This window comes from Neomonachus schauinslandi, chromosome 14 (genome assembly GCF_002201575.2).
Source record: "Neomonachus schauinslandi chromosome 14, ASM220157v2, whole genome shotgun sequence".
In the NCBI taxonomy this organism is placed as follows: Eukaryota; Metazoa; Chordata; class Mammalia; order Carnivora; family Phocidae; genus Neomonachus; species Neomonachus schauinslandi.
Genome location: NC_058416.1, coordinates 40137965 through 40159062, shown reverse-complemented (window position 1 = coordinate 40159062; position 21098 = coordinate 40137965). Strand labels below are relative to the sequence as shown.

At 34.3% G+C, this 21098-nt stretch overlaps 1 protein-coding gene across 2 annotated transcripts in view; it reads right to left on the bottom strand.

The window, feature by feature from the left end:
• Positions 1–513: 513 nt before the first annotated feature.
• The window catches only part of TRAPPC8 (trafficking protein particle complex subunit 8), an 82322-nt gene continuing 61737 nt past the window's right edge, over positions 514–21098 (bottom strand). For both annotated transcript variants that reach the window (XM_044920855.1, XM_021686086.1), the window contains exons 22-29: positions 19488–19584; positions 18245–18313; positions 18098–18156; positions 15857–16030; positions 12466–12567; positions 9089–9234; positions 2509–2598; positions 514–1562 (exon numbers count right to left, since the gene is read on the bottom strand). In XM_044920855.1, the coding sequence (XP_044776790.1) occupies positions 1328–1562; positions 2509–2598; positions 9089–9234; positions 12466–12567; positions 15857–16030; positions 18098–18156; positions 18245–18313; positions 19488–19584 (972 nt within the window). In that variant the 3' untranslated portion in view covers positions 514–1327. The remainder of the gene's footprint in view (positions 1563–2508; positions 2599–9088; positions 9235–12465; positions 12568–15856; positions 16031–18097; positions 18157–18244; positions 18314–19487; positions 19585–21098) is intronic.

The following is a 21098-nucleotide window of genomic DNA, read 5'->3' as shown; positions in this document are numbered from 1 at the left end:
GCTCTGCCTTTCAGTTGCTTCTTCCTAAGTAGATAAACACTCCCAAGGCAAAGTAGCCCCAAATGGTGGTCTCTTTTCTCTACTTCTCCAAGATTTTGGTCCACTAATAACTGACTATATTGTTAACACTTTGTTTTTAGTAAGATGTTTTCTTCTCATTTTTAGACTCTACTTTTCTTCAGCAGGAAGGCTAAATCACCTAATCTACCATACCCAGCATCACAGTCTGTAATGTGGTTACTTTCAATAGTTTAATAAGCATGATCTTCCTTTTTCCCAGGATATAAAACAATTATCCAAATTTGTAACTGGGCATCAGACATGACACATTTAAAGACAAAATTCATTTGCTTGTGTAAAACATAGCCACCAAGGACTGTAGGAACAAAAATTGTATTTCATGTTTGGAAACAATTGGTTTGGCCTGCTGTAATTAATATGGTTGGCATTCATTTTAAATAAAGAATATGTTAAACCCTTTGAATTAAAAAATGAAAGCATCTAATAAATCTATACAGTGAATAGCATGTCTTTATTCTATTTACATTTGTTATAAATATAATACATTTTTGAAAAGCTTATTTTTAATTAACTTGAGTAGATTTATATTTTAAACAGATCAACTCAATTGTTAAAGTTACATAATAAAGAATATGATAATTTAAATGACAAAAAATTTTCATATTGTGAAATAGTGCACCCTATGCTGAGATGAATGAGGGAAAAAAAAGTCAAACTCCTTTCAAAACTATATTCAAAGCATCAGAAAAAAAATTTTTTTTTTTTACAAAGTTATGTATAAGCCATAGGAACCACCAGATACTGAAGTATGAAGACTCTATAACCAAAGTTCAAAACTGATTTTAGAGAACTGTGTGATGCAAGACAGGAAAACTTGTATTTAACACTCTACAGAACTTCACAGTAAAGCTGGAATTTATAGACTAATGGCTTAACAGGAGTACTGCCAACAAGGCCTTTCCTTCCTCAGAATCATCTGGTAATATTCAGATACCATCAATAAGTTGTAACAGCAGACTCAGACACTGGTTTTTAAGACGGGGCTTAATAAGGTGCGTGGATATGTTGAAACTCTGTATTATGAGTATGTAAATTATTATCAGGGTTTAAAGAAATACAAAAAAAGAACGTAAGTATTCTCAGTCCAACGTGCTTTGCATCATCAACACATTGACAAGTTGAAAGTATTTTGCAGCAATCCGACACCAACCTCCACAACAAGTTAGGTACTTCAAATACTGCTGTTAAAACCCATTCAGTAAGATAAAACTGATTCTTGTGGATTTCAGTACAAATGTGCAAGTTGTCACACATTATTGATGATGATCAGGGCAGGCATGGAGTTCTGCTGACTTGTTTCAAACACTGTAACTTGGTCCGATAACTTGGCAAATACCCTAGGCGTTCCAAGGTTATAAACACCTGTATGAACAAAGCATGCTTTCAGCTGCAAACTGTGAATCTCCTGGCTTTTAAGCTGAAGTTTATATTGTGTTTGTCCAAGCCATGTAAATGATCCATGGATTTCCAATGCTTCTGGACTATGTGGGAGAAGGAAAATGGTAAGTTGGAGGGTTTTTCTTTATAAATTTTTTCCTGAAGTTCTAGTAACAGATCCCTTTCATCTAGAGATTCTACTTCTAGAAACTATTTCATGAAGCCAACTATTTATTAATAATGACAATAAAGGCAATAGGTAGTATTACTATTGCTATAATAGCTAACACTTGTTACCAGGTACTATGTTCTAAGCACAAGTGTTATCTCAATGCTCACAACAGCAGCTAGTAAATTATGGAACCTGATTTCAAACCTCAGCTTTTAACCAACTGGTTATCCATAACATAAAAACAATTTGTATACACGAATGCTTATAATACTGAAACTGTTTATAATGCTGAAAAATGGGAAGCAACCCAGAATCTACCAATAAGGCGTTATTTATGACACACATAATCAATCATACACAGAACGTGTTTGGATTCCAGAGAGCTGCTCCAGATCCTATTCGGGGTGTTATATATACTAATAATCCGTATACACTTCACATTACTTTTCTAAAAATCCAAAAATTTCTGAATTCCAAAAAGCATCTAGCTCTTGAGATATCAGATATGGGAGTATGGACCTGTATTTTTTTAAGTATTATTTTATAATTACAAAAAAAAAAAACCTTCTATTGCAAACTTGCTGATTTTCAATTTTAGAGTTCTTTATCACCAACAAACTTTCATAAAAATTTTTGTCTCTGATCAAAACAATTTGCTTCTTTTGGAAATCGCTTGTCATTCTGTCACCACTATGATGCAGAGACAATCCTCTGTAACTCCTCTATAACACTTCTGTAATGTCAAACACAAATCCAGGGCACACCTGAGTAAACTTTCTCCATCCGTGTTAGGTCATTATGTGCATAATTCAAAATGCTAAACTGTTCTCACATCAATCCTAAGCTACAAAATAATCTTGCACCAAGTGAATCTTTACCTTGTTGTTTTATGCCGAAGATCAACTATTACATCAACATCAGCCTTAGAACAATTAGACAGTAAAAGGGTGACTGGTACTAAACAAAGGCTGTGGAAGGAAAATAGAGAGGTTAAGCTGTGCATTTTCTTTTTAAAATCAACTTTCTTGAAAATAACACCTAACGAATACCTAACAAGCTCCTTAAAAAAGACAATTAGATTCAAGTAAGGGAAAAAACTGAGTTCCAAAATTCAAAAAGACATATTATTTGTGTAAATAAGAAGGAAAATATGTTCCTACAATGCCTGAATGCTAAATATCAGAATATACACGTCCACAAAACCATTTTGTTTCCATTTATTAGAGCTACTCTTAAAAAATAACTGAAGTGTTTCTTGGTGGTTATTTCTCAAAATGAAAAACAAAAATTTATAAATAATCTCAACTAGGAAAGATCAATGAAGAAAAAATAAATCGTGAAAATGCCAACAACTAATCCTGTTGTCTTTGTTTCTTGAAAATTACTTTGTGTTGAGAACTTGGCCTTGATTGACATTTGCTTTTCTACCAAATCTGCATAAAAACCACCATGTTTTAGAGAATATGAAAATTATTTCTATAAAACAAATTACGAGGAAAGCCTTTTTAAGTGGACACATTTACTCAGGTAATCCAGTTTCTGATATTGCTTTATAATTAATAAATTACTAAAGCATTTAATAAAGCATAGAATGGACAGGCAGTGACAGAAGAGGACATATGAAGAGACTGGTATAAATTTCAAATCAAGAACATAATAAACATAACCTAGGCACAAATGAAGGTTGGTTACATACTACTGTTAATATTTTACTCTATAAACACAAAGAATAAAGAGATAGTAAAAAACAAAATGCAGTAACCTTATAAGTTCACACAAAATAACTTTAAAATTCTGCTCAATGTATTTAATGCTTTCAGAAATTTTAGATCCTCTTACTGAGAAACATTTTCCAAACAATACTGCAAATAACAGATTTCCCTCAACCAAAAAGCTCAGATAATTTCAAAAACATACCCTTCAGTTGTGCCGTGCTATGCCCTTACCTCCCCCACAAACTTCTCACAAGGAAAGAAGGGTAATAAAGACAGGTTTCCAGTCTGAAGCGCCTCCTTAAATTAAATCCAACTACATAATTTGTAACACAAAGCAAAACCTCAGGAACTTTTGCTATTCTGTTCCCATCTGATCCTCAAATATCAAATGTTCCAGGCCTTATCTAAATGTCTCTAGAAATGTGAACATCTGGGTTTTCCTAGCCCCAAACCAGACTCATTATCTTCACTCCTTCTCTTCCTCCACTCACTGTTTCAGTGGATAGCACCCCCATCTATCCCAGCAAACCTTAGGCATCATACTGTTTCTTACTTGGGAATGGGAGCTCCTGCCTCACTAGTCCCCATTCCCAATTTTCTATTATTCTTCACAAATTCCTGTCAATTCTTTCTCCCACACACTCTGAAACCTGGTTACTTTATCTTTTTTCCTTACAAGTTCAAGGCATCTTGTCTTTTGGTGTACTACAACAGCCTCTGGATAAGCACCCTGATACAATCCATTCTTTACATGGGGTGTTTCTCCTATCTGACCTGTGTTTCCCACACTTGAACATGAACCAGAATTACCTGGTGGGCATGTTAAAAAAAAGACTACTGGGCCCCACTCCCAGTTTTGGTTCAGCAGGTCTGGGGAATGGCCCAAGGATTTGCATTCTAACAAGTTCCCAGATAATGCTGAGGGCACGGTCCGAGACCACGTTTTAAAAACCACTTTATGTAACAGTCTTTCAAAAATGCTAATCTGATGAGCCACACAGAGACCAAACTGCTGAGAACTTTCCCCCGGCCACCAAATTTAGCATTATTAAAGGCATGGGTTCTACAGTTAGACTAAAGTTTAAATATTAGCTCAACAATTCCGTATCTTAGTTTTCTCAACTGTAAACTAGGAACAATAATTGTACCTACATCTTGGGCTCATGATAGTGATTAGGTAGGATCAAATACACTAAGTGCTGAGAATAATGCCTAGCACATGTTCAAAAGCTCCACAAACATGTCTAATGTGACTTCTTATTTTGAAAGCTATGGCAGTTAAACTCAGTATGTTTCACATCTTTGTTATGTCTGGTCACATATTCTTTCTCATCTTCTTATTCCTGTACGGTCCGTGTGCTACGTGCCGTAATCAAACCTCTTCATGACGCATCCCCTCCCACATTTCTGTATTACATGAAGAACACTCCTCCAGGTCCTCAATCTCTTCTCTTTATGTTTCTATATCTTACTTGAACTGAAATTTGGCTGAGTACACAGCTTCCTCTATAGCCCTCTTGACAAGAGATGCTGTTCTTCCAACATCTTCCACATCTCCGGTCAGAATGTATCATTAATGTAGTTCCAATACCACTCCTTGATGATTTCTTCCTATCTCCTCTGTCAAAATACCCATTTATTTGTAATAAACTACTCCACAGTTTTTCATCTTTTTTTATGTCCTCATACTGACATACTAAACCCAGCAACAGTAACTCAGTACAGCAGATTCTTTGGGGAAAGGGGAAAGGATGAGTATTTTGAAATATCTTAGGTAAAGATGAGGGAAACATCGCTTCACCTCGCATTCATCTCCTGCGTCTGTGAAGCAGGGGCATACCACTGCTCTACGCATCTCTTCCGTATCATCTATTGGCTTCAATTATTAAAAGCTTCGGCATGAATTTGCTTTCTTCTCTTTAATCCCGAGTCTTGTCATCATGTGGACAACCTTACTAAGTAGACGACCCATTTAACATCTTCTCAAATTTAGTACTATTCAAAACTCAGCCATCTACTTTCCGTGACCATACTGTGATTTTTTTTTTTAGTCACCTAAAATAGCTACCTCTGAAATAATACTCTGTCACTCCACTCTCTGACAATTATCTCCCATCTCTCCAGCGTTCTCACTCAATTATACTTCTACTCTTAGTGTCACAGGGATGACCAATCAATTTGGGGCTCTCTATTTCAGTGTTTCTCAATCTCAGTTAGTGTGGTATAACTATAACTACTGTGTAGCAGTTACTCACTCCCTTCACCCTTCCCACCGGGGGACTGTGGATCATCCTTGTTGATTGTGAAGGTGAGGCTAATTGGCCAATGGAATATTCATGTCTTTGATGCAAACAGAAGTCTTAAATGTGCTCTCACAATATGGTTCACATTTGTACTCCAGAGATACTCACTGAGAAGGACATATCCAAGTAGCTGCTGCCCATTTGGACTGAGCTCAAAATATATGTGGTACAGACAGGAACCCAACCAACCCACAGCTTGAAGATGAGCTTCAAGCCAGATGGTAGCTGACCTGCAGATCCATGAGTGTGAGAATGCCTTGTAGGCTACTGAATTCTGGAGTGGTTTGTTATGAAGCATTACTGTGGCAACCATGACTGATACGGACGCACGCTGGTATCATGTGAGGACATTTAAAAAATACAGATACCTGGGTTCTATTCCCAGAGATTCTGATTAAAGTGGCATTGAGCATTTGGATTTTCAAAAATTCCCCAGGTAATTCTGTGCAGCCAGGGTTGGAAAAAAAAGGCCGCATTTTATCCTTATCTAACTTGTCTTGTTTTCACATACTTCCATGCACAGTTTTATTTAACTGTGATGTTTTGTTTTTAACCCACTATTCTACTTTAGCTTGATCATTTAGGTGGTGTGCCCCTGCTTCACAGATGTATAAGATGAATGGGAGGTGAAGTGATGATCAAACCTGTCTTGCTTCACATACTTCCCTATACTGCCTAGATTCTATGAGTCTTTTTAACCCCAATAAAATCATGTGGAAAACTCCTAAATATCCTTGCCTCTAAAGCACAGCCAAGGTTTTAACCACTAAGGTTAAAAAGAAGCACTGTGGAATATAAGGTATTCAGGAAGTACGTGAGGCAGGATGGGTCTGATAAACGAAGTAGAACAACTGCTTAAAAAGAAACATCAGGGAATCAAAACTGCCCATGAAAGTACATGAAGTCAAAACAGGTTCAACAGGGATAAAACATAAAATTTTTTTCCTCAACTATGGCTGCACTTTAGGGCAACATTAAGACCTAGACAAAAAAGTTTTATAAATAACTTAAATGGTTAAAATTTTTAAAAATCTGACAACAGTGTTGGTAAAGGTATGGCGCAAAGGGAATTCCCATATACCGCTAAGTGGGATGTACAAATTGGTTAAACTACTTTGGAAGAATTTGGAAAAAAAGGCAAGCACACATACACCAGGAGATTATACACAAGATTATTCACAGAAGAATTCAAAATAGCTCAAATATGAAAATAATCCAAAAGTCCATCAACAGTAGAGTAGATAAATAGATAAACTGTTCCGGTATGTTCAAACATTCATAAGGCAATGAAAATTCTATTGCTTCATGCAATAGTTAACAATTACTAACATAATATTAAATGAAAGAAGCCAGACATAAAAAGAATATACTCTATAATTCCACTTATATAAGAAGTTCAAAAAATGCCCCAAGCAAATCAAAATATAGAGTTGTATACTTAGTTGGAAAAATTATAAAGAGAAGCAAAGAAGTGACTACCAATATTGGGGGCACACGGGGTAGTGCCTGGGAGGGAATACACAGGGGGCTTCTGTGATGCTAGCAATAGCATAGAAGTGGTTATTTGGGTGTTAACTCTGTGGGAAAAAAAAAAAAATCACCATGGTCATACATGTTGTTTTTGAGCACATTTCAGTGTGTTATATTTAATAAAGAGAAGGTTTAAAAGTGGTTAGCACCATTTAAATTACTTTTTAAATATGTCTGATGTTAAGTCTCTGTCAAGGTCTTAATTTTGCCCAGCAATCTGTGTGTCCTTAGCCAGCTTCTTCTCATTCCTCTCAGAAGTTACCCTCAAATTTTACTTCTCAAATGTTCTATCCTTTATTCTCTTATCTCCTATATTACTTTGCTCCTAGAAATATTCCCTAAAATGGAGGCACTCCATAATGTGTGAATACGTTAAAATTTCTCCCTACTTTCTTCTCTCCCTGTTTCAATAGTAAGGAGATCCCTTCTGCAGTCCAAAGCTAATCCTGTGATTCTTTGGACTGTGTATCTTTCCATCTATTAAGGATTCTGTTATTCTCCCTATATCCCATCATTTCCTTCAAGACCATAAACATAACCATATCTTACCTGGTAAGAAAACAATACTGAATGGATATTCCTGGATCCCTGTTCATAGCCCAGCTTTCTGAAAGGGTGGTCTACACTAGTAGACTACACTTTACTTACTTACCTCCCAATCTCTCCTCAACCTATTATACCCTGATTGCACTCCCATTATATAGTAACATTCTTCTAAAAAACCATTAATGACCTCTTGTCAGATCCAATAAATAATTTTCTAGTCCATTTACTACTTGACATTTCTGCAGCATTTTAAACCATTAAACCATTCTTTTTCCTTGAACTGTTCTCACTCAATTTTTGAGATACCACTTTCTCCTCATTGGTCTTTTCTTCCTAATTACTTCTCAACTAGTCTTCTTTGTGGATTCCTTTTTCTTTAGCTTTTCTCTCAGATGTCATTGTTCTGCAGGTCACTGTTCTCTTTTTGTTCTATCCCACCCCATCGCCACCCTTATCCAGGGTGAATTTTTCACCAAAATTCATACCTTCACTTATTACTTATAGACTGGTTCTAATAGACGTCTCTCCATCTTTTCTTATACCTGCAAACTAGCAACTTTTTGAAGTGTCATTTTAAGTTTATATAATCAAGCTACTTACCAAAATTACAAATACAGATGCCCCCTGAACAACAAAGGGGTTAGAGGTGCTAACCTCCACACAGTCAAAAATCTGTGTATACCTTCTGACTACCCAGAAACTTAACTACTAATAGCCTACTGCTGACTCAAAGCCTCACCAATAACACAAACTGTCAAGTAACACATATTTGGTATGTTACATGAATTATATTTTATATTCTTACAATAAAGTAAGCTGGAGAAAAGAAAATGTTATCAAGAAAATCCTTAAGAGAAAACACATTTACAATACTGTATTTATCAAAAAAGATCATGTATAAGTAGACCCACATAGATGGAACCACACTGTTCAAGGGTCAACTGAACATCATTCTCCAAGAAGTTAGCATTTAGCACTTAGTAAAGCTTCATAATGCTGTCTAAATTTGAACTGTTTGATGAGTCTATACTATAGTCATTTCTTACATTTAATTTGTGTCTAAAACAAAACCAAAATTATATTTTTTCTTGGTTTTGACTTAATGATAAACATGCTCACCAAAAGGAAACTTGCAGCAACTGAGGTGTCGAAGGCAATTATCTACCTCTAACCACAGCTGCAGCATATAGTAATCATAGTAAAGGGTAAATTATTTAAGAGCAATTTCCATAGACTCAATATTATTCTAAATTTCTTCTTCAATACTGGGGTTAATGCCATTGTTAAAATAAATAAATAAAAGTGTGTGCGTATATACGCACACGTGCACTGTAGAAAAATTTTAACAAAAATAAACCTCAGACCTTTTTTGATGAAATGGATGATTAAATGATTCTGGATAGTGAAGACTCGTTTTAATGAGATTAGAAAGCTGCTCTACGGATGGTCTTAAAGGAACTGTAGTGTTTTCTGGCCTGAAAAATTTTAATAGTTCCATTTCTGGTGGCTCCTGAGAAAAGAAAAAAATATATATGACAATAAAAACATTATCTTGTTAAAACATAGCATATACAAAAAAAAGAAGTTAAAACCAGTTGAGATAAAGGAAAGCATGAACAATACTTTTTCTGCTGTTATTTAAACTAACAGAATCATCTGCGATACAATTGAGGATAAACAATCTAGGATCAGAATCATTTATTCATTCCCTATTTATTATGTGCTGGAGTTAGACTTAAGTTCCAGCAACTTCACATAAGGTATTTAATACTTTAAAACTGAATTTCCTTATTTATAAAAAGGGGTTCATAATAATTTCAAAATCTGTTGTGGTTGTTACTTAGTACTTAAGCCATAGACATTGAATTGTATAGCACCTGTTTTAATAGTTGAAGAACTAAAATTGCTTTAATATTTCATTTTGAAAATAGACTGCTGTGTTTATTATAGATGACAGTACTTCATCTGTATTAACTGAAGGTTAATCATGCATGTAAAAGTCTCAGTATAGCCAGTGCCAGGCACACCGTAAACATTTCAATAAATATCATTATCACCTAAATGAAAACAGAGAATATCACCCCCTTTCTACTATTATTATCTTTTTTAACCATTTTTCTCCATTTTTCTTTACCATCTAGGGAAATTTTGATTTTTAATTTCCTGCTAGCCTAGTTGGGATTTTGATCTGCACTAGGGATTGGCAAACTATAGCCCACGGGCCAAACCCAGCCTGCTTCCTGTTTTTGTAAAGAAAGTTTTATTGAAACAGCCATATCCATTTGTTTACATACTGTTTATGGTTGCTTTTGGACTCCAACAACAGAGATGAGTAATTAAGACAAAGACCTTCTGGCCAGCACAGCCTAAAATATTATCATCTGGCTACTGACAGAAAAGGTTTGTTGATCCCTGATGTATACAGCTGTAAAAGCAAGAACTAAATTTGCTTTTGATTTAGAAGTCAGAGAAAAGTGACTAAAGGTTTACTCTGGAGGAAAGAAGAGAAGGGAAGCAGAACTTCTGGGGTGCTACTTATGTTCTATTTCTTGATCTGGGTCCTGGTTATACTGAAGTGTTCTTCAATTTGTGAAATTCAATGAGCTATTCAACTATTCTGTATTTATCTTACACTTTAATAGAAAGTTCAAAAAATGTATTATTGTTTAATATATTCTAAACATCAAAAAAACCAAGCTATTGTTTGAGACTTCTAAACTATACTAAATAAATTTCCATATGCCACTTAGGTAGAAAACACACGAACAATAGCCATAAAAGGATACCAAAGGCCTGAGCTAATTTACTGAGAGAATATTTAAAAGAGTTTCCCCTTCTCCCAGCTTAAAAGTAGCAAAAAGTATTTTCACAACCAGCGCTAAATATTTGTCCAGTAATTTGACAATAAGGATCTGATTCATACCTTATGACAGTTCCACACAAGAGAGGCAAGGAGTAAAGAACTATTATCTTTGTCTTGTAAGTGAGTAGTAAGCTAAGGATCATCAAGTTATGCAAGTAATTTGGTCATCAATCTCAAAGTCTTTGGGCTCCAAATCTATTATTCACAGTATTATGAAACTGCCTTATCTCTCAAGCTCAGTTAATCATATAAAGAGAATAAAAAATATTTCAAAGGTGAAATACAGAGAAATAAAAATGATATGCCATTCATGGTATGTAAAATGAAAATATAACATGAATAACTTTTATAGAAATCACTTCTTCATTTTCTAAGTGCTAATTTTGCCAATGTTTGAGATGTTCCAAATTATCAAAAGTTTATATACAACTAAAACTTGGGACTTCTGTATTAATCAAAGGTGAAGAAACAATTTTTTAATTAAGAAATAGATTTGGGGTTAAATTTGATATCTTCATTAAAACTAGTGGACATAGGTTTGATAAGAAATCAGACATTTACATAGGTCCAAATTATCTCCCCACAAATTACTTATTAGAAAATGAAAGGAAAAACAGTAACTTTACTGTAGAAAAATACGGTGGAGACCATCTTAATCAAATGATCCATCACTGATAATGAAACAAATTAATATCAAGTGCTTTTTGATATAATACACTGACAAGGACATAAACATCACTTCTGTGGTATTCCTGCCAAAAAATGTATAACCTTAATCTAATCATGAAGAAACACAAGAAAAACCCAAAGAGGTATTATTCTACATTAAAATAAATGGCCCATGCTCCTCAAAGATGTCAATGACATAATGACAGATCAAGGCTCAGAAACTGTCCCAGATTAAAGGAGACTAAAGAGACATGACAAGCAAATGCAACTCATGATCCTGGACTGGCCTGGGTAGGAAAAAAAAAACTGTCAAGCATATAATGGAGACCTCTGATGACATCTGAATATGGACTAATATGAGTACTGCATCAATGTTAAACTTCCTGAATTTAATAATGGTGTCTGTGATTATATAAGAGATTGTCCTTATTCTTAGGAATACTCGTGAACTAAATGGGGGTAGAGAAGGATGTCTGCAATTTACCTGGGAGTAAATTAAGAAAAAAAAAAAATCAATGTGTACATAAATAGAGAAAAAAATGATAAAGCAAAGAAGGTAAAATGCTAACCACTGGTGAACCTTGGTGAAAAGTATGAGAGAGTCCTTTATACTATACTTGCAGCTTTTCTGCAAGTTTGAAAATTATTTCAAAATAAAAGTTTTCAAAAATAATGAGAAAGCTGGAAATTAAGATCCAGTATTTATAAACACAATACAAGGTCACTGTTTGAATTACTGGATGTGCTTAAATTTTGTTCATATATACTATGAGAACTTTTTGGTAAGATGAAACAGTATTTTATGAGAAATCAGAAAACACATTAAACACTATTACCAGCTGCTGCACCACTCCATGGAGCATCCTTCACATTTTATGCTTTGCCCTCCCTGGAGTTCGGCAGTGGTATAGGCTTGTTTCCCTTCCTCTCAAGCAAATTAATTCTTTTTATACTACGAATTCTAGATTCAGTATAGAATATTTATTAGAAACCTCAAGATCACAAGTGTATCTTCATACTCTTACGAGATGCTAATAAATTTTAATTCATGTTCATTTCTCATTTAAATTAGTCTTCTGCCACCAAGCCCCCCCACTCCAATCTCAATATAAAAGCCTGCACAAGCCAGACCCCTTTAAAAACCCCAAAACCAACCAAACAAAAAACTCTACAGTTCACAAGAAGACCCAAAGAAAACTCTGTTATTACCTGTTTCTGAGGACATGAAAAGGCTTCTTTTCCTATAGTGTGAAGAATAACATGATGCTGACCTTCCAAAATAAGCTGCTTACTATCTTCTACTACATAAGCCTAAACATACAAAGCACAAAAATGTTACCTTTGTTGGCAGTAACCTCAAAAGTAAGGAATGCAATATTTGATGGAAGGGAGAAATATAATGGCTACTTAACAATTATCAACACTATGGATGCGTCAGAATTTCTACTTTTATTTATTCATTCAATCAACAGAGAATCTGTCAAAATTTGTTTTGCTTCAATTTAACACAGTTGGCCTGAATATTTAAGGGACACATCTTAAAATCTTTTTCAATGTTCTCTAGAGCTCTTAAGAAACTAGTCCAAAAGAGCAGTGCTCTAACACAAGCCTTTTTGTTACTGGACTGACGATATACAGGCAAAACATTTTTTCTCATAGTCTTGCTTCTGAAATGCCTCAGGGTTTATCACCTAGTAGAACAAAATCAGTGAGTACAATCATTAATCTTGTAAGTGAAAATGTCACACCCTTGGATATCTTAACCGTAAGTACATACACTTAAAAAAAAAAAAAAAGGCTGATTTCATCTATATCAAAACACTGGTTCCAGCATATAACTCATCACCCTCTTGAATTGCTTCTGCCCCAGAGAAAATGTTATATGTAAATGGCTCTGATATACTGTTATCATCACATTATGCAAATACAAAGGCTTAAAAATTTTTTGACAAGCCCAATTTTTTTACTATTAGATTCAACAGACATAACATTTCTCAGGCAAAATGCTATAAAAGTTTCTAAATGTTTTCATTTCATATTTTCAATCTGTGTACTTATTTTATCATGGCTAGTTTTGCCACCCATACATCACACCTGGAGCAGTGCTGCACAAAGACACAGGACAGCCGGGACCTGCTCAGTGTGCATTACTATACAGCCCAGCGATGCTGTAAACACCTGCTGCGGTGGGCCTTTAGCTGAGAGGATGAGTGCTGACAGGGTAAAGTTCTGAGACATGTCTTATGTTTTTTCCAATGGTCTCACGGGATTGAACAAAAATCATCCATAGCCTTGTCAAATTCTATAATGTATTCTTCTCTCTGCACAAAGACTTAACTTTTTAAAACAAACCTTTACATTTGGTTAAGACTGGTTAGGAATTGTTCTGTGCCCCTTTTCCAATTATTTTTCACAAAAATGTTGTCTGAGCTCTTCGTTTTTCTCCTGCATCCTATTTTACTGAAAGACTCCTAATGCTTCCTGTTTCCTACTCCACAACTTAAATGACTTTTCAAGTTTCCTTTCATGCAGTGCTTTTTTGCATTATCTAGACACTTCACTAAAGAAAATCTACCACTTTCTCAAATGAGTATGTGCTAAACTTAGATACTAGCCACAATCAACTTAATATCCTATTCTTTATTCTATTCAAACTTCCATTTTCTAGCCAAGGAGCATCACAGCTTAGTTTTCTTCTTCATGTAATCAGCAATACTAGCAGTAGTGGGCTGCTGTTCAGGGCTGTTTTCCCCCCAGCCAAACTGTGGACTTAACAATTAATACAGAGTACAGATACATTACTCAAAATCTTGTCTCAGAAATATTTCAAATTGTTACATGGCAGAAATCTGGAATGCAGCCACATACCTCAAGGGTCTAGTATACATTTAATGAGTGGTTGGTTTGCATTAAGGGGCAATACCACTGAGCCTGAAAATAGAAGCCTCTTGATCCTAAGCTTCAAGAAGATTTGATTTCAAGCTAAAAATGGGAAACTGATCTTTTTATTATTATACACCTAAATCAATTAAAGTACCATTTTGTTTAAATTTATTGAAACTCATGCAAAAAAGAAAAAAAAAACTCATGCCACCTTGGTTTTAAAAAGGTTTATTAGAAAATGTGTGATGTAGTAAAAAAGAATAGAGTATCTGAACCAATTTAAAAATACGTGTACTGATCATCTACTATGGGCGTATCTCTATGTGAGCCCTTTTTTCAAACAACATAAAATCAAACCTTTCCACCCTGTTCAGGTGAATATCCTAGGGCAAGATCCTTAATTGCACTGTAGAACTGTCTTTTAAAAAATAATATGTAATTTTATTATATATTATATGTAACATAATTTATATATAATTACAAATTCTTATAATACATGCATAAAATACAAAAGGGTGCACTGTGAGAAACAAGCCTCCTCTGTATTATAGTAAATAACTTTAAGGAAGACTAAAGTCTAAACCATCTCATTCTGGTCTGCCATGTGTGGATCTTATCTGGATGTGATTTTTAAAAACTTAAAATATTTTCAGGGTGCCTGGGTGGCTCAGTCTGTGGAGCCTCTGCCTTCAGCTCAGGTCATGATCTCAGGGTCCTGGGATCGAGTCCCGAATCAGGCTCCCTGCTCAGAGTTGAGTCCACTTCTCCCTCTCCCTCTGCCCCTCCCTGTTGTGCTCTGTCTCTCTCTCTCTCTCTCAAATAAATAAAATCTTTAAAAAAATAAAAACTTAAAATATTTTCAAATAATTTGGAAAAACTGAAAACAAACCAACAAAGAGATAATAATTCAAAATTATTGTTATTTGGTTGGGTGAGATAAAAAATACTCTGGGGTTATGTTATATAAGAGAGTCCTCATCTGCTAGAAGTAAATACAGAAGCATTTACAGATAAAATATTATGTTATTAAAAAAATACTACAGCAAAAAATGAAGGTAAAAATAAAACAAAGGAGAGGGGCTACTGGAATAGATGAAAAATGAATAGCAACATATTAATGACTATGGAGCCTGAGTAATGGGTACCTGAAGGTTCACAGTGCTATTTTTTCTCTTTCTGGTATTTGAAAATGCCCATAATAAAGAGTTTAATAATGATACTTGTTTTCATGGAGCTTACTATATCTACAATGTTCTCAGTACCACTAAGAACTAAGAGTAGTAACAAAGAAGAAAGTTATCTAATTTGAATGAATTCTTTCTCTAAGTAAAAAAAGTCATTTTGGGGGGCGCCTGGGTGGCTCAGTCAGTTAAGTGTCTGACTTCAGCTCAGGTCATGATCTCAGGGTCCTGGGATCAAGCCCTGCATGAGGCTCCCTGCACAGTGGGGAGTCTGCTTGTCTCTCTCCCTCTGCCCTTCCTCCCGCTTATGCACGTACACTCTCTCTCTCTCCCTCAAATAAATAAATAAAATCTTAAAAAAAAAAAAAGATTTAAAAAGTCATTATGGAACTGTTAAAAAAATTTATAAAATAATTTAAATATTGAAACCAAAAATTTTACACAGAAAAAATATAATACCAGCTTACATTTGTTCTTTAGCTTAAGGCTGAAGAATCTACAAGCAAGGCTTGCTGAAATAATTTAATAACACATACCTTCCATAATACAACAATATTGAAATCCACCTCACTGCACTTCTGAATTAATCTCACAGCATCCTCTATTGACTGTTTTTCTGCATGCACAGATGGCTGGGCTTGTGGTTTCTTTAATTCAGAAGATAAACTTCGGTAAAAGAAGTCTGCACATGGACTTGCTGAACTTATTATCTGTTAAAAGAAAATCATTTATCTACATAAATGTTTTCAACTAAATATACCCTACCAAAATTTATATTTCTCTATATATTTCTGTATAACCAAAAGGCTTATTCAATAATTTCTTGTCAATTTGTCAGTACAGGGAGGCTGTAAAACACACGAAGACAGTTAAACACCTAAAATATTTGGTACACATTACCCTGAATCTTAAAGCTACTATCTCAAAGTAATTAAACTACACTGCCATGACATTAGGTTTGACCTTCCAAGTATCAAGGGAGGATAATGGGTAGTTCTAAGAAAATGCATAAAAAATAAATTATTGAAAAGTAATATTCTTTGTACTATTAAAATAACAGAAATATTTCTCATTCAAATACTTAGAACCCTAGACAACGTCCAATGAAACAGAATGCAAATGGAATTACTGGTCTTAATATGGTTTTTATACTTGAAGGGAGAGAACATGAAAAAAGAATTTTTAAAAAAATTTTAAATGGAATCAGAACTACAGGATTTCCTTTCACAGAATACTGTGTTTCATAGTAAAATCTCTATACTTAAGATTCCCTGCATTGTAGGCTATATTACATAGATGCTAAGTTTCAAGTTAATTATTAAATATTAATAAATAGATGTTTTCCCCTTTAAGAGTGAACTATTTTCTGGTAAACAATTGTCCCTATAGGTTTCTCAGTAACCTGTAGTGCTTGGTGAGTTCTATTTATTCAACCAGATTCGTCAAAAGGGAAAATGTCTTTGTTTCTGCCTTCTTCAGTACTCCTATGCAAAATTATTTGGCAACAAATACAATAAAAATTACAATCGTAATATAACTTAAGGGTCTGAATTATGTCTCTAAAGATTTTAAGTTTCAAAAAGAAATGAACAGAACAAACAACTGAAATCATGAAACCTAAATTCAATCACTCAAGAGGCACAGTGCTGCCAAAAGTCACATTGTTTGGGAATTACTGGGCTTTTGGTACACTGAGATATTCTAAGTAACTATTTCTTCAAGTAGTCAAAAGATAGCCACAAAGAATGTGTCAGATGAAGGCAAATGATAAGAGAAATACAAAAGTGTAAGAATGTCTAGGATTATCAAAGAAAAAAACACAAAGAAGAAACAGTAACTGAAACAGCAGCAATAATAACAGTAACAGGGCACAACTACACGGAATTTTATACCCTTGGTCCAGTATTTCTCAAAGCAGATCACCAGATCACGTCTTCTGATTATCTGCAGAGCTGGTTGAAAATGCACATTCCTAAACCCCACCCAAGACGTAATGAGCCATAATTTTTAGAGTTGGGGAGACAAAGCCTTCATTTTTACAAAATTTTCTAGATCAAAAATAGGGTCTGCAGACTGATAACCTCAACATCATCTAGGAGCTTATAACAATTTATTATACATATTTTTTATTAAGTAAACTCTGTGCCCAATGTGGGCTTTAATTCATGATCCCAAGATCAAGAATCACATGTTCTACTGACTGCACCAACCAGGTGCCCCAACTTATAGCAATTTAGACTCTCAGGTCCCATCCCAGGCCTACTGAATTAGAATCTGCTCTTGCCCCAGATACTCATATGTACAGTCTCTGAAAGTTTGAAAACCACTGCTCTAGGTGATTCTTACAAATAATTAAGTTGGATTATCACTGTCCTAGACAACATATTTAAAATCACAAAAAAGTTTATTATTTGGATGTCAGAACCATATGATACACCAAAATCCAGACGATTATCATCTTTATGTTCCACTGTGACCACTTTCCCTAATAAATAGGTTCCCTTGTATAATCCGGTTTCATTTTTTAATCCCAAGGATTATACTTTTTACCTGTGATACTCTCAAAAGGAAGTTAGTTTACTAATTAAAATGGTATAATCCATATAGCATTTCTGCTCTGTTTTGAAACATGAAGATAAGTTGCAAAACCCAACAAAGTTGACATGTTCATTCACAAAAGATTCTGGGGATTACTAAATCAATAGTTTTGCCAAAATAGTCAGATATTCTAAAACTGTGACTTTTAAAATCAAATGCTACTGTCCTCATTTGCATACCTGTTCACTTCCAAAGATGATATCTGCAAAGGTATATTTTTCTGAGAACTGTGTGGCAACTGAAAAACAGGAAAACAAACTAATCAATATCATTGGCATGAAATATAAAATGACCCTTAGGAAAGTGTGAAAATAAAATGAATTTACCTTCTTTTTCCTTACATCGTATTGCCTTGAAGCAAAATTTTCCCTTCTCTCTACTGGCAAGTTTGGCATCTAGAAAGAAAAGAAAAAATTTCAAAGATCTTTCTTAGCTGCTTATGACACGGTAAAACCTTACTCATTCATGCTTCCTTAGTCAAACTGAAAAATAATTCACAATTATAAATAATGTTTAATGAAAAAATCTTTCTTTTCATCTCCATAAAGCAAATTTCAGCTCTTAAAAAGGATGAAATTCAATTTTCTTGAAATACATGTTGGGGTATGTGTGTGTGACATTACAGATAAACAGAAAAGTTTAAAAGATCAGAACCTGGGAACCAGGGAGCCCACAATCCCACCACTCTATCATTTCTTCATTTCCTTTCAGTATTTTTTCATATGTATGATTTATATCAATATTATATGCACATACTGTGCTATGATGCATTTTCTCAGTATTGTAAACATTTTTAAAATGTTAACGTATTTTAATGACTAAAAAATAGTCTGAGTTATAATTTACATTAAATCCACACTGAATTTTTCCAATAACTTGCAATACACTGCTCTGTTTTCAATGTATGGATTTTCATGTATTCTGAATTAATTCCTTTGTATAAATTCCAAAAATAAGGATTACCAAGACTAAAGAAGAGTTTAAACATTTTTATATTTTTTGAAATATACTGTACAATCCTCCAGAAAGAGCAAATATCATTTTGCTAGCTTCACTACACTCTTACTTGGCATTCTCATATTACTGCCAGGATAATAAATTGATAGAAATATTCTGGAAACCAATTTGTCAATATATATCACAAGTATGTATATTCTTCTGTTTGAGCATTATCTAGGTATGGAAATACATGGAAAAGTCAGTCATTACAGAGGTATCATTATACACAGAAAAACAGCAAAGAAAACAAAAAGAACCTTCCATATTCTAGTCTACGTGTTTCTGCATTGTTTGAAATTTTGAAAGTGATCGTGTACTCAGGCACTGATTTTCCAGTTGATTAAAGAAAATGCAGACAGAAAGATGTGGAAGGAAATAAAAAATGGGAAAGAATGAATTAAGAAAGGTAATTTGATTCACAAATACACTAATGAAAACACAACTGAATGCTTTAAAGTTAATTATTAAAAAGGTGCCAACAATCTTATGATATTATAGTACTACTCTGAAAAAAAAAATCAAGCAATGAAGATGTGAGAATTCACTATGAAGAAGGAAAAAGTCACAAACCTTTGTTTTCAGAGAGATTTACAGATTTCTGTAACTTCCAGTGTTTGCTACTACTTGATACTTGTACTATATGAAATTCCTTAACACCTGCTTCACTCTATCGAAAAGAAATAAGAGTCGTTCAGGATTTAGGAGCACAAACTTAGAGTGTTCTAATGAAAACAATATTCTGACACTGCTACCAAAGTACTGATTAACATAAGATGAAATTTTTATTTTGAAATAAACAATATACATTTCAGAAAGCTTAAGTTATTTAAATCCTTCCTTAAACATTCTTTTTTTTTTCTTTTAAGTAGGCTCCACACCCAGCATGGAGCCCAATGCCAGGCTTGAACTCACCACCTGAGATCAAGACCTGAGCTGAGATCAAGAGTCAGAGATTTAACTGACTGAGCCATCCAGGCACCCTCTCCTTAAATGTTCTTAAAACAGAGAAGTCAACATTCTATCCAAAAACTGTATCTAACTATAATGTACACCAGTGGCAAATTTTAAAATACTGAAAGGTATTCAGTTATTAGAACCTATCATAATGAGTTACTGGTAGTATTTACTAGACCAAACAGTATTTGTTATCAATTTTTTTTTATCTATTTTTAGAGAGAAGAGACAGAGAGTGCGTGTGCAAGCACAGAGGGGAGGGGCAGAGAGAGAGAGAGAGAAAGAGAAACTTAAGCAGACTCTGCCCTGAGCTTGGAGCCTGAGAGCAGAGCCTGAGCCTAAATCAAGAGTCAGAGGCTTAACCGACTGCACCACCCAGGCACCCCTTGTTGTCAATTTTGAATCAAAACTGTAGCATTTTCATTTCTTCTAATCTTTCTGAGATATCTCATTCTAAGGCAAAAACAAACAACAAAAACAAATCAGAATCCCAATATACAGCCAATGCACATAAAGTTAAACTGTACATAATTTTTTATTCTCCTGAAATTATTAAAATCTTAAAATTTTAGGGACGCCTAGGTGGCTCACTTGGTTAAGCATCTGCCTTCGGCTCAGGTCATGATCCCAGCATCCTGGGATCGAGTCCCACATCGGGCTCCTTGCTCAGCGGGGAGCCTGCTTCTCACTCTGCCTGCAGCTCCCCCTGCTTGTGTGCTCTCTCTCTCTGACAAATAAATAAAATCTTTAAATAATAATAAAATCTTAAAATCTTATTTTTACAAATGTTACTTTCGTTGAAGATCAGCAAAGTATTAGCATATAAACCCCAAATATCTTAAAAAGAAGCAACCTTACAAGTTTATGAAGCCAAAAGCAAAGGACATTCAGAATAACACTTCAAGTAAGTATTTGAACTAAATCAACCTGAAGCTAAGATCTTATTTTAATCATGAGATCTCAATTCCCTTCTTTAATATTCATTTTTATATTTAGAGTATTTATACAGGAATGGTAAAATGTTTGAAATGCTTTATATGAAGAAAATGATACTCTCAGAAATGTGTAAGTGAAGGTTATCAAGTTAATATGGAATGTGAAATCCTAACACAACTTTGTAAATTTAGTTATATCAATAGATTCTCCATGGTGAGACTAGAAAGCACTTTATTAGATCTCTGTGGTACTGAATTACTCACATATGGGGCTATATATCATACGAATATA